Source organism: Heteronotia binoei, chromosome 5 (genome assembly GCF_032191835.1).
Source record: "Heteronotia binoei isolate CCM8104 ecotype False Entrance Well chromosome 5, APGP_CSIRO_Hbin_v1, whole genome shotgun sequence".
Taxonomy (NCBI): Eukaryota; Metazoa; Chordata; class Lepidosauria; order Squamata; family Gekkonidae; genus Heteronotia; species Heteronotia binoei.
Genome location: NC_083227.1, coordinates 38,882,985 through 38,896,929, shown reverse-complemented (window position 1 = coordinate 38,896,929; position 13,945 = coordinate 38,882,985). Strand labels below are relative to the sequence as shown.

Below are 13,945 nucleotides of genomic sequence, written 5' to 3'. Positions count from 1 at the left end.
CAACTATATAAACATTATGCTGGATCCAAGCCAGTGGCAGCCTCCACCCATAGTTGCAAAGAGCAACAATCCACAGCTAAACTGACTTATCCAGACAGGAAAATCCAGTTGCGAGGGATGGCTCCAGCTCAGCTCCCAATGGTGTATGCATGCAACCACAGTTCCCTTCTGCATGAGCCATGTGGATTTCCAAGGACTCACAGCTGCTGGGGCAGAACCACACTCCTTTTACAGGCACTGAAATACATAGAGGTCTAACAACCTAGCTAGCCTCCCCATCTTCCCACCCTCTATATCAGGGGTGTCAAACTCATTTGCTATGTGGGCTAGATCTGACATATATGAGACCTTGTCAGGCCGGGCCATGTGTGCAATAAAATGTAATGCCATATAGTGGAGATATAAACTTTATGAAGGACACAAACAAAGATTTTGTATTTCTCCCATGTAATTGAGGGAACTGAACGAAGGAAGCTCTGGCTCTCCCTCCCCAGGGGATGAGGAGGGGGTGAAGCCACAGCCAATAGAAGGAAAAGAGGCTTAGCTTAGTAGCTGTGCTGTGTGATTGAGTGAGCCTGGCAAAGCAAGCTCTCCCTCCCCTTCCTACCCAAGGGAGAAGCCTCAGCCAGTGGAGAAAGTAGAGGCTTTGATCTGTAGCTCCTGTGTGACTGAACAAGCCTGGCAAAGCTAGTTGTGATGCAGAAGGAAGGGAGGGAGAAAGGAGGAAACAGACTTGTTCATGGGCGTGATAGGAACCCTCTGTGGACCTGATCCGGTCCCCGGGCCACACATTTGACACCCCTGCTCTATACATTCCCCAAAAGTTTTCAAGACAAGGACAACCCTCTCCTGAAGCAAGAAGAGGGGAGTATAACGTACCATACAAAATTACCCCCATATACAAGTTAGGCTCCATTAAATCTGGCATCTTCTAGTAGTTGGGGGTCTTCACTGTTGTATAGAATGTACACTGAGGCACAGGAAAGGCGTGATATACAAACATCTAAGGGACAGCAACATTACAAGCTTGGAGTTTTGCTCAATGGCCTGTAATTTGAAGACAAGGCTTTTTACCAAGTTCTGAATGAAACTTTGTGGGATGTCAGCCAGGCACCAGAAAGAGTTCCATCAACGATCACCAACTGTGGAGACTACAGGGATCCTCCACGTTCAAAGGCAGTAAAACATCTGAATACCAGTGCCTGAAGACAACATCAGGGGAAGGCCTCAGCTGCTTATGCCCTGTTATTGGTCCTTGAGAGCAGGGATGGCCAAGCTTGCTTAATGTAAGAACTACAGAATAAACATCAGAAGCTTGAGAGCTGCAAGACATGAACATGGGAGGGAAGGAGGAAGGAAGGAATAGATAGGGTGGAAGATCGACATGTAGCTCCCAAGCTGCAGTTCGGCTACCTCTGCTCTAGAGGAACTGATTGGTCACTGTGTGATACAGGATGCTGAACTAGATGGACCCTTGGTCTGATTCAGCAGGACTCTTATGTTCTTTGAATGTTCATCAAAATTGGGCCTTAGCTGCTCCCCCCTCCCTCTTTTAAGCGATGTGACCAAAATCAATAGATATTGGTACACTCTTATGTACAGAGCAGAAGAAAAAAGATATACAAAGATATACAAGAGAAGTCGGCTTTGTTGTAGACTATTTTAAAAATCGGTTTTTTTTGCATTACAGAGAAATCCAAGATTTAAAAAAAATATTCCATCAGCATACATAAAAATTGCAACAAGGAAAAAGACAGGCTAGCAGACAAAGCAAGTGGCTAGGTTTTCAACACATTGCATTAAAAAAGTAAGGCTAGGCTTCTCATTCAGCGGCAGCCCCAGGAATCATAATTCTCAGGTTCCATCCGTATTAGGAGTTGTTCAGTTCAGACCTTACAAGCACTCCTGTGGTACAAAGGAGAGGATGAAACCAGTTGCAGATGCTTCCACCTGAAATGCTTACAGTGATGCTGAATTGAGCTGGATTCTCTCTTTGGAGATATAGGGCACGTCTTAGGATCTGGACCTGACAACCCTACCCAAGCATGAGGTTAAAAAACTAGAAACGCCAGACTTCCATCAGGGAGATAAGACCCACAAGAAGTGGGTGCTCTAGAACTGGAAAGCGTTCTCCCATTCTGGAGCTCTGTTTGCAAGATAGACAATGACCGTTTTCACACACAGATTACCATGCGGTCACATTCCTGTTCTCTCCGCAGCATCTGTCGGATTTCCCATTGCGCCGGAGTTACAGGAAGTGCTGCGGCTTTTGCGCAGCAAACGTAAACTGGGTTTTAAGAGGTTTACGTTTGCCACACAAAAGCCTCGGCACTTCCTGTAACTTTGGCGCAAATAATGGGAAATCTGACGGACACTGCGGAGAGAACAGGGATGCGACTCCGTGGTAAGCTGTGTTGCGAAAACCGTCAGTGATAAGCTTTCCACCCCCTGATCTAAAAGTCAAACCTAGAAATCCTGACTTCCAATTATAAAAATCTATGTATACAAAGGAACAACAAAAAAGTCTATTTAAAATTGATCAAAGCCTATGGAAATCAGTGCAAGCTTCCAATTATTTTGAAGAAGAGCTTTTTATATATATAAAAAAATAATTCCAATGAGTACGGCTTAAAGGATAGCTCATCCCCAGTCTGGGCAGAATTGGGACATTTGCCCTTTTAAAGCCATTTTCCCCTGTGACACAACTAAGCATCAGCTTCTGAGTCAAGGGTGCGAGTCAAGGGTACCCAATGGTACAGCTAAGAATGAAGTGACTCAAAAGGAAAAAGAAGCAGGGAGACAGGAGATCCATCAAGGTCTTGGAGCCTTCATCCCTAGAAGACTATGAATATCTAAAAATACCTCAAAGGCCATTTCATAAGTTCTCCAGGCTCCTATCAATTAAGAACAATTCTAGCTTGGCACCGAAGTTAAAACATTATGCTTTAAAAATCCTCTTGGCACAATCTCCTCTACAAAATAAAAAATAAGGGACTTAGCCACATTCTTATGGGCCAAAGCACAATAACATAGAATTCAAAAACCCCAGGTTGCCAGCTTTTGTATCGGCAAAACTCCTGTGCCTTAACAGACTTCTGCAACAGGCAAAAATCCAACAGATACAGCTTTCTCAAGGATAAGGAGTATGCTGCCTGTACAATTCCAAACTGGCACACAGCTGTCAAAGGCACAGGAACCTTCCAGAAAAAAAAGATATTGGCAGACACCATCAGCTGTGATAAAACTCTGCAGCGCGAATACATAATTTTAACCCTTTACATACCGTTCCTTTTTCCCAACTTTGGGAGACAAAAACAGACATTCTGAGTTCCAAACTCCTCCCTAAAGGACTCTGACCTAGTAGATTCTGTGTTGTGAATTACAACTCTGTGTACATGCAGTGGGTCAAAGCAAGGAAGGATGCTGGAAGTCAGAACTCCCAAGTTCTTTTTGTAGGCCGCTCAAGCTTCAGTGCATAAAGAACAAAGGAAGACTGAATACATTACATCATTCAGTGCATTAGCATGGGGGGAGAGCAGGGTACCAGTCTCTCATAGGCTGGCAAGCTATAACAGCCACCACATTGGGACCTTTCTTCAGTTGTCCTTGTAGGCTGAGGGGCCATTTTGAGCCAGCAAGTCGCCATAGGCTGCCTCCTCTCGGGAGAAGACCTGAAACTTCTTGTCAAGCTGCGCACGCAGGTAGAGGTAGTCTTGTTGGTCAAGGCTGTGGGCACAGGTAAGGTAGGCCGTGAAGAGCAAGGCAAGGAGCAGGCGGTCAAGAGAGAGGCAGGGAACACCCCAGAGGAGTAGGAGGAACTCCAGGTACACAGGATGGCGAAGGTGGCAGTAGAGGCGGACAGCACGGGAGGACTTCACTGCCAATGGGTCCCCCATGCCCAGGCAGTGGTAATAAACCTACAGAGAGAAGAGCCAGTTAGGGAAAGATCTGTTCACGCTTCATATACCTTGCTAAAACTAAGATTCTACCATGTAATTTTTGCATCATTTTATGTGTCATTCATGCTTTGCTTCAGTCTATTTTTATTGTTGGTTTTACAACCATAATCCTATTGCACTGTTTTTCATTATCCCATCCTATAGCTTGTACCGATTCGCTCTGTGCAAGCTGTTTTGAGACCCAAGTGAGAAAGGCAGACTATAAATAATGTAAATAATAATAAGATGATATTGGATTTATAGCCCGCCCTATACTCTGAATCTCAGTCTCAGAGCGGTCACAATCTCCTTTACCTCCCTCCCCACAACAGACACCCTGTGAGGTAGGTGGGGCTGAGAGAGCTTTTACAGCAGCTTCCCTATCAAGGACAACTCCTACGAAAGCTATGGCTGACCCAAGACCATTCCAGCAGCTGCAAGTGGAGTGGGGAATCAAACCCGGTTCTCCCAGATTAGAGTCCGCATACTTAACCACTATACCAAACTGGCTCTCACCACAAGTAAATAAATAAGATGCAGAAAGCAGATTTTGTTTCTTAAAAAAATTACCGTACCTCACCCTTTTTGAACATATAGCTGTTTATCTGGACTACGATGGGCATAAAGGTAAAGAGTTTGGGCGTTTTACTGGAGCCTTCATTATCAATGGAGGCCCAGATAGCAGCCACTGCCAAGTCAGCATTCTTCCACATGAAGCGGGCGAGGCAGTTGGCCCCCTTTCTAGAACGCCGCGACCTTGCAACAGTGATCCATGCAACGGTCACCTCAAGATTGGACTACTGTAATGCCCTCTACTTGGGGCTACCTCCGTGCCGGACCCGGAAGTTGCAGCTGGTGCAGAACGTGTCGGCCAGGCTACTATTGGGGCTCTCGAAATGGGAGCACATACGGCCGGGGCTGCGCAAACTGCACTGGCTGCCAATTACCTACCGAGTCCAGTACAAAGTGTTGGTTATTACCTTTAAAGCCCTATATGGCCGAGGACCAGCCTACCTAAGGGACCGTCTCTCCCCATATGAACCCCAGAGGGCACTGAGGTCAATGGGTAAAAATAAAGTGACCATCCCTGGGCTGAGAGAGGTCAAACTTAAAAACACCAGAACACGGGCCTTTTCAGTTGCGGCTCCGACACTGTGGAACCAACTTCCGGAGGAAGTGCGGGCCCTGCGGAACCTTGACCAGTTCCGCAGGGCCTGCAAGACTGCCCTTTTCAGACGAGCCTATGCTGACATCGAATGCTGAGTTGCTAAGAATAAAGAACCGCCACCTATAATACGATCACGGAACTATCTAAACTGGCAGAACCAGCGCCAAACAATTTTATTGCTGCCAGATATATTTAATGTAATTTGAATTATGTATTTTAACTCAACTAACTGGTTTTTATGTTTAATTTCTTTTTAATTGTTAAATTTAAAGTTTTATCTATTTATGTTAATTGTGTGAAATCTTGTTAGCCGCCCTGAGCCGCCTAGGCGGGGAGGGCGGGATATAAATAAAATATATTATTATTATTATAAGTATTTGTTAAAATGGAGAAATAACTCCAATTGTTATAATGAATCCAACACAAATGAAATCATGCTCCTATGCTACTTTATTGCTACACTCCTTCCAAATAATTTTAAATTATTCTTTCTGCTAAAGGGCTTGTATGCATACAGCTTATTTTTCAACTGATACACTTAAAATAGTTATTCTACTTCCATTAAGACTTTCCAAACAGGAACAAAGTGTTTTGTTATCAGTTTCCCACTCAATCTTGAGCCAAGTGTCAATTACTGGGATGGGGGTGGGGGGGAAGCCTCTTATCCAGCTCAGCTGGAAGTGACATGAAATGTTTTTGTTTTCGCTTGGTGATTAACAAATCTACCCTGAAGAAGCTATTGAGACAAGGGGACAAACAGAGCCAGCTCTTAAGCAGACAAAGTATAAGGAGTCAGCCTTAGAGGATCCCCCCCTCAATGTCCCCCTCAACACTTTATTATGACCATCTCTACATTACTAAGAATATTATTCCTTCTTTCATTCCTTCCAGGAGCTAAAAGTGGGGTATATCAAGGGGGCTATCCAAGGAGAGCCAGCAGAGGTATAGTGGTTAGGAAAAGTGAATTCTAATCTGGGAGAGCTGGGTTTGAGTTCCCACTCCTCCATATGCAGCTCCAAGTTCTCTCAGAGCTGTTCTCAAAAGAGCAATTCTTGAAAGAGCTCTCTCAGTTCCACCTACCTCACAAGCAGAGTTACCTCTGAGCTGAGTTAGCGTAAACTAGCTCATAGATTTTTAGCCTCCAGCTCACACATTTTGGTCTTAGCTCAGGAAGAATGACCCCAGAGCACAATAAATTATGCAGTAGCTAACAACTTTAATGCCAGTAGCTCACAACTTTAACACCAATAGCTGACAACTTTAACACCAGTAGCTCACAAAGTAGAATTTTTGCTCAAGAGACACTGCAGCTTAGAGGGAACATTGCTCACAGGGCATCTGTTGTGGAGAGAGAAAGAGAAGGAGATTGTAAGTCAATCTGAGACTCCATGTCAAGGGGGAGGGTATAAATCCAGTTCTTCTTTTCCCCTCTCACAATAATCCTGTGAGGTATGCCATGTGTATGTGTGACTGCATCCAAAGTCACCCAGTGAGCTTCATGGCTGCAGCAAAGATTAAAATGCAGAGCTTCTGGGCTATGTCCAACACTCAAAGCACAGCACCATACTGGCATGCTTTTTAATCACATAGCACTCTCCACTGGAACACATGAAATAAAGAACTCTGAGCATATGCAAAGGTTTTTTTATGCTGTGGCAGAACCACAGCAGGCTTCACACAGCTGGAAGCAGGAAGAATGGTTACCAAGTCAGAAGACATTGCTTCCAAAAAGGCTTGGGTACCAGCACGAATTTTGAAACATGCTGCTGCCTGAAGATGAAAGATCTTACATCTTTCACTTCTCTAGAGTTTTTCTCTCCAGTGGGCATTCAAAGTAGATTACAATATTGTTCTCCCATCCTTTGTTTTATCCTAACCACCACCATCCTATGAAGTTAAGCCAAAAAAAAGGGGGGGGAGGGTGACCAGCCCAAGGTAATACACTAAGCTTCCGTGGTAGAGTGGGGATTTGAACTTGGATCTACTAGATCAGGGGTGTCAAACATGCAGTTCAGGGGCCGAATCAGTCCCCCAGAGGGTTCCTATCAGGCCCCCAAGCAACTGGCTGTCATCTGTTTCCTTCTCCCTATATTTTGCTTCCTTCTGCATAACAGCTTGCTTTGCAAGGCTTGCTCAATCACACAGGAGCTACAGAGCAAAACCTCTATTTTCTCCATTGGCTGAAGCTCCTCCCTTGGGGAGGAATAGCTTGCTTTGCCAGGCTCTCTCAATTGCACAGCAGAGCTACTGAGTCAAGCCTCTCTTCCTTCTATTGGTTGAGGCTCCTTCCCTCCTCCCGTCCTTTGTCCAGTTCCCTGGATCCCATGGGAGAAATATAAGAAAGCATCTTTATGACTAATGAGTGCTAATGTTTTAAGCATGTTTTAAGTTTTTAAAAAATATATATTTGTGTTCTTTATAAAATTTATGTCTCTGCTACCTAATCTTAAATAGGTACAAATATGGCCCGGCCTGACATAGCTCGGCCCAACCCAACAAGGTCTCATTTATGTTAGATCTGGCCTTCATAACAAATGAGTTCAACAACCCTGTACTAGATGGCGGTCTGACGTTTTAATCACTACACAATGCTAACTCCTCATCTCATGGATTAGTCAGGGGCTTGCCAAGCTAAATCAGCAGACTTGGCATGGGCCGAAAAAGCCCACAAGGTACCTGTTTGATCCCCATCAGCTCAGCATAGTCGAAGATGAGAACAATGCTAAAGATGACCAGCCAGGCGATGAAATGGAGGATGAAGCAGATGAGCGGAACCCAGGTGTCCCAAGGGGCTGTGTGGGCATTCCAGAGAGTGGGACCATCTCGTACTGGCTGCCAGTACCTCATCAGGAACTGTGCAGGAAAGCAAAGGATGAATTAGTGATATTCATAGAGATGCGGCCTAGGTGGTATCTAGGACAGCAATCACATCCTGCAAACACCACTGAGTGCTGACTGAAGAAACTACCCAAAGCATGCAGTTCTGACAGCTTTGTAAAGTCCCCCATTATTAAATCTAGAAATATTCATCCACTTTGTGGTAAAAGAGAAACATCGCTTTACGTGGCAACACAATGAATGCTCCAACAACCAGAGGCAGTCAATGTCTAAGCAGCAGTGCTAAGAGGCAACATCAAGGAAAGTCCTTAGACTCTACTGTCCTGTATTCCGTGCTTTCAGAACACCATATGGCCACATTTGTCTCATTTGGCACATCTGCCTACCTTTGGGACCTCTCCTCATACGTGCCCCAGAGAGCACTATGTTTGTTGTCCCACATGTGCCCCAGAGAGACTACATTTGGGGCCCCAAAACCTTCTCAAGATCCCTGGACTGTTCAAACTTGCTTTCAATGGTTATGGGGAGGTAGCTACTACCCTACAGCACTGGCAATCTCACTGAACCAATACAACGCAAACCAATAGAGCGCTAAGTAATATATAGCAATGTTAATGAACTTAGCACAAAACTGATAATCAGAAACATTGACGTGCATCTCGGACTTTTAATGGTTGTAAAATGTATGAAAAATGATTTTATTGTATATTCTGTTTTTTAATATTCTATGTTGTTAGCCACCCTGAGCCCACTATGGTGAGGGCGGAATAAAAATTTGATAAAATAAATAAGCAGTGTGAACTCGAATGACGGATTAAATGAACCACTGCCCTGATCCAGCAGAGGAACTCTTATGCTGCCTCCTCTGGGCTTCAGCTTTAGTTGCCAGAGGCAAAACCCCAAACATCATTATTCCTTCAAAACTGGGATAACATAAAGGGCATGTGTATGTATTCCATCATGACAAGAATCTGAAAAATAGGGCTGTCCCAGTTGAAACAGGATGGCTGAAAGGGATACCATTGTGCCAATAATGGTAACACCTTTTGATTCCATACGAGTCTTAAATTCATGGAGGAAAGGTCCCTCAGTGGCGATGGGTCATGATAATCAAATGGAACTTCCATATTCAGTGGTGGTATACCTCTGAATGCAGGCTACCAGGGCAACAACAAGGAAAGGCTCTGAGCTCCTGTTGGGAAGCTAGGTGGTGAACTAAATGGACTACTGACCTAATGACGTAGGGCTCTTTGTACATTCTGAAGCATTGAGACTACCCTGAAGGCATGTGAACCACATCACCGATATGGAACTGCAGAAAGAAGCAAATTCCAAATCTGAAAAGATGAGTTTGCTTTGGTAGCCTCACCACCCTTCCAACCAGACAGAGCATATTAAACCAGACAGCATGATACCAATAGAATTTAGTTTGCATCTCAATGTCTAATTTTGGATTTTCTGCACCAGATAGGTATTGGACTAGTCGGGACCATTTTCAGATCTAGGACTCCTCTGCTTGAACAGCATTCATTGCTAGCCTCACTTATACTTCACTTTGGGGACTTGTGCATTCCCTAGATCAGTGGCTCCCAACCTTTTTGGCATGAGGGACCAGTTTTGCAGAAAACCATTTTTCCATGGACCGGTGTGTGTTGGGGGGGTGGGGGGAGGTGCACGCTGGGGTTTTTGCCACCCCAGGCTGCCCCCACCCCCTCATGGGAGTCTTTAAATGAGGGGTAGGTGAAGGTCACTACCATGCTGCCCCTTCTGCCCACCAGAGACCTGGGTGGATGAAAGAGGAGGTGCTTCAGAACGAGGCCACACTGCCTTTTTTGTCTGCCTGGATCCCAAGTGGGCAAGAGGGGCAGCGGGGCTGCTCTGCCTCGCTCAGAGGCTACCTCTCCTGCAGAGGAGGCTGCACCATCTCTTTTGTCTGCCTGGGTCCTGGGCAGGCAAAAGGAGTGGTGCAACGCCTCTGCCTTGCTCCACGGCCCAGTTGCTAACAGGCCACAGACCAGTACAGGTCCAGAGCCCACGGGTTGGAGGCCCCTGCCCTAGATCACTAACTTTTAATATTTTTCATTCCTCTTTCAAGATAGCATAATTCATCCTCCCAATGATGTAACTGATAAAGAATGAATGATCACACTCAGTCAACTTTGTGATTCAAAAGGGGATTTGAACCCAGGCCCTTCCTGTTCCAAGTCCACCCACAACACCACCTCACATCTCACGATCCACCCTGTTTTTACAGTTTGACTCTCCTACCTGGAGGGCCAGGGCTGTGCAGAAGACATAAAAAGATCTCTGCAGGACCCCCAGACAGCTGCTGGTCCAGCGCTTGACCCGCTCGGTGGCCATAAGACTGTGTTGCAGGATGAAGAGAACTATCAGACCCACATCCATCATTAGAGGGTGTAGAATTTTAGGGTCCCTGAAGATAACTCTCCATTCATAACCGGGAGCAGCATCTGCAAAGAGAAAGTGCTGAATCAAGCAGAGGCCTACTGCTTTCTCTTCCCTCCTGGCATAGCAGTTGGCAGGCACTCAGAACCAGTCCTAAAGTTGCTTGGGCTTCCCTCTTTCTCAGCATCTTAACGTCTTTCAGAGCCATAAAGTTTACGAGGGTCTACTTTACAGAGTGGGAAAGAGACTATGAGAATATTGTTTCCCTGCAAGCTGGAAATCCCAGGTATCTGGACACAAGGGCATCCAGCAATCTGGTGCTAGCACTTAGGAAATTAAAATTTTTACATAGCATAGCAGGACTGGCACCTAAAAAAAATTGTTGTGTGGATCCCTGCAAAACTCCATGCTGGGTGCAAAGGACTGGAATGTGATGGACTATATTTGTTAAAGCTGTATGCAATATCATGCATGTAGTAGCTAAGCCTCTGACATTATTTGAGACAACTTGCCATGGAAGCACAGAATGTTCATAAGCATTCAGACTTCTCAGTGATGAAAGCTGTCAAGAGTGATTGTGGTCCCTGTCCAGCTTCTGCAGTAAAAGGGAAAGTTGTCAAGTTGACTGGGTTTAAAACCTTGTTCTCGTGGGGCTTAGTGAAAGAGAGAGCTTTGTGGGTCAAGCCCTCATGAATCCCAGAGAGGCTTGGAAATGAGGACACAGACCTGCTAGGGAGAAATCAATAAAAGACAGCTATATCTTTAGCGTTACATAGAAGGACAATTCTGCCAGTTGTGGTTTCTACTGATACTCAGTCTAATGATCTAACAATGCTGTTCAGGAAACAAGGCCAAACAGGGTTTTTGGGGCAGCAGGGGGAGAGGAAAGGACTAAATTGCACACATTTTAATTAGCACATCAATGTCTGCAAACTTCTATTTATGACTACATACTATGGGCTTCCAAAGGGCATCTCTTTCATACAAATCATGGAGCCATTTGAGACCCTTCTCCTAGAAAGCTACCAACAGAATAACACTTGCTCTGTATGGTATGCAATGATACCAGCTGCCCAGGTATACTTGCCAGGCTAACTGGAAAATTTAGCAATTGTCACTCACAGTAGTTAATATTCCATATCATCAGAATGAACAGAAACTGCTTTTGCATTACCGTTAGAATTTCCAAACCTGCAGCATTTATACTACAGTTTCTAGACTTCATGACTGTAGAAGAAATCCAGAAAATATAACTGTAGGTTCTTGTTTCACTTTCCTAGATTCTTTGTCCCTTCTGTTTAAATACTGTTTGGAGATCTTGAGGGCTTAGTATTTTAAAGGCGTTTAATCTTATACACATTTCTCTGCACCTATTCTTACTTTGTCAAGAGTAAACTGTACAAATTCTGTGGCAGATTAAGGTGGGCAGCCATCTCGGTCTGAAGCAACAGAACAAAATTTGAGTCCAATGGCACCTTTAAAACCAGCACATAAGATAAGCCATGTTGGATCAGGCCAATGGTCCAACACTCTGTGTCACACAGTAGCAAAAAAACCCAAGTGCTATCAGGAGGTCCACTAGTGGGTAGAAGTCCTTCCACTGTGTCCCCCTCCCAAGCACCAAGAATAAAGAGCATCACTGTCCCAGACAGAGAGTTCCAACAATATGCTGTGGCTAGTAGCCACTGAAGGACCTCTGCTCCGTATGCTTATCCAATCCCCTCTTGAAGCTGTCTATGCTTGTAGCACAGTTGAATTCTGGGTGTAAGCTTTTTGTGTGCAGGCAGGCTGACTTCGTCAGATATCTGAAGAAGTGTGCCTGCACACAAAGGCTTATAACCAGAATTAAGTTGTGTTGGTCTTTAAGGTGCCAAACTTGCGGCAGATTCATTCTGAGACCCAAGAACGGAGGTACTCAGGCAATAAAATCAAAATTCAACCAATATTTTCCCCAATGGCATGATCATCCATCCAGCAGAAGAGGCCTTCTACCTCACGTCTGCCACCGACCCAGAGACAAAAGAGGGACGAGAGAATAGGATTTCTGGCCACAGCACTTGGAGGGTCTTAAGACAGACTGGCCCCCCTCCCCCCGTTTCAAGCGGCCTCCAGCACAACTGCAGGCTACCTGCGGTTAAAAACTACCTGCTGAGTTGACTGGGCACCCTGCTCTGAACTTCTGCACTGGCCGCGCTTGCCTCTGTGGCGTAGCGGGAAGTTTCAGGAAGGCAGACGCGTCGCCTTCGGCTTCTCGGTTGGCATAAACTCCGCCGCCGCCGCCGCCCATTGATAAACTGAAGCTGCCTTTTGATCATAGGGATTCACATGTATTTTTACGACCGCATTTAGAACCTCCCCAGTTTGCAGAAGGCCGGGCCGAGGAGCGAATGTCAAAGGTGCAAAAGTAAAGCGTGCTCTTGTCTCTTAACAAACATCGTACCCCTATTTAGGATTTAAGTAGCGTTATGCATTTGCATTCTTTTTTTTGTTTGTTTTAGAACAGTTTTCAATATATATCGTAACCCACCCGCAGTCTTCTGGATACGCTAGCGGGGAAATTGAATCTAAATGCACAATCATATTTTCAGGGGGGGAAACCCTCCGAAGACGCCGCTAACAACTTTGCTTTCTCTTCCCCCCCACTCCCGCCTTGTTCCCGCTCCCCGCAAGGACTCGCACCGGCTCTGTGTTGGGGAGCGCCAGCCCCCGCAGGCTGCTGCTGCTGCACGAACAGCGCACGGAGAGAAAGGAAGCGGATCAGCTCCACACCGGTCCCAAAGGTGAAAAGGAAACTGAGGAGGGCCGGAACCAGCAACAAGAAGGGCAGAAACGCCATGGCGGGGGGTGGGGGGGAAAGGCGCTTCTCCCGCCGTCTAGAGGAACCGCCCAGTCGGGGGAGGGGCTTTCCCCGGAATCCCCACGCCTCCCGATGACGTCACCGCGGCGTAGACAGAAGAGAGCGCGTTCTTCTCTAGTCCCGAAAACTGGGGATTTCCCTTAGCGTTCCTGACTACGCCTACAGCTCGAATGACGTCACAAAGTGGGAGGAAGGCTGCGAGTTCTCTCGGGATCGCCGCTGGCCCAGTGATGTCATAAATGACGGGCGGCTAAACTCGGTACTCCCGAAGCCTTTGACGTCATAATAGGATTTATCAAGCGAGCCGTTCATTGGGAACTCTCCCTCTCGCCCTAGTAAGGAAATCTCTAAAGAGGCCTGGATTCTGAGAGCTACATAGGGAGGTGTTGTGGTTTACACACGCCACGCTCTTAACCCACTGTAAGTATAGCCACGAACTAGAGGCAGAATAAGGAAAATCCAGAACGTATTTCCATACCCAGAAAATAAGAGGCCATTCTGCATCACGAAGAAAACAGGTGGCTTCCACCCTGCAGTACTCGAGATTTGAAGGTGAGACAATTGTTCAGCAAGGGTGGTTAAAAAGGTGTTGAAAGACCAAGAAAGAGACTGGAATCTAAACAGCAACTTCAGGTGTACCCAAATACTTGGAAACGCCTTATGAGACTTTTTACGTTTGCTCTGAGGCAGCTTGTGAACACTGCCTTATACCAAACCAGACTATTGATCTATCTGACT

The 13,945-nt window shown here is 45.8% G+C and overlaps 1 protein-coding gene across 1 annotated transcript; it reads right to left on the bottom strand.

Moving 5' to 3' along the window:
• Positions 1–1,646: 1,646 nt before the first annotated feature.
• Positions 1,647–13,232, bottom strand: NRM (nurim). Its single transcript, XM_060239199.1, has 4 exons — positions 13,030–13,232; positions 10,213–10,415; positions 7,783–7,959; positions 1,647–3,917 (listed from the first exon to the last, which is right to left on the bottom strand). The coding sequence occupies exons 1-4, from the start codon at positions 13,184–13,186 to the stop codon at positions 3,597–3,599; spliced, it is 858 nt and encodes a 285-aa protein (XP_060095182.1). The 5' UTR covers positions 13,187–13,232; the 3' UTR covers positions 1,647–3,596.
• Positions 13,233–13,945: the final 713 nt, after the last annotated feature.

Bases quoted from the DNA above. Each gene is read 5' to 3' on its own strand.
- NRM (XM_060239199.1), bottom strand. From the start codon at position 13,186: ATGGCGTTTCTGCCCTTCTTGTTGCTGGTTCCGGCCCTCCTCAGTTTC. The intron at 10,416-13,029 runs GTGCGAGTCCTT...TTCTCTTTGCAG, and splicing joins CGCTCCCCAACACAGAGCCG to ATGCTGCTCCCGGTTATGAA. The intron at 3,918-7,782 runs GTACCTTGTGGG...TTCTCTCTGTAG, and splicing joins AGCTGATGGGGATCAAACAG to GTTTATTACCACTGCCTGGG.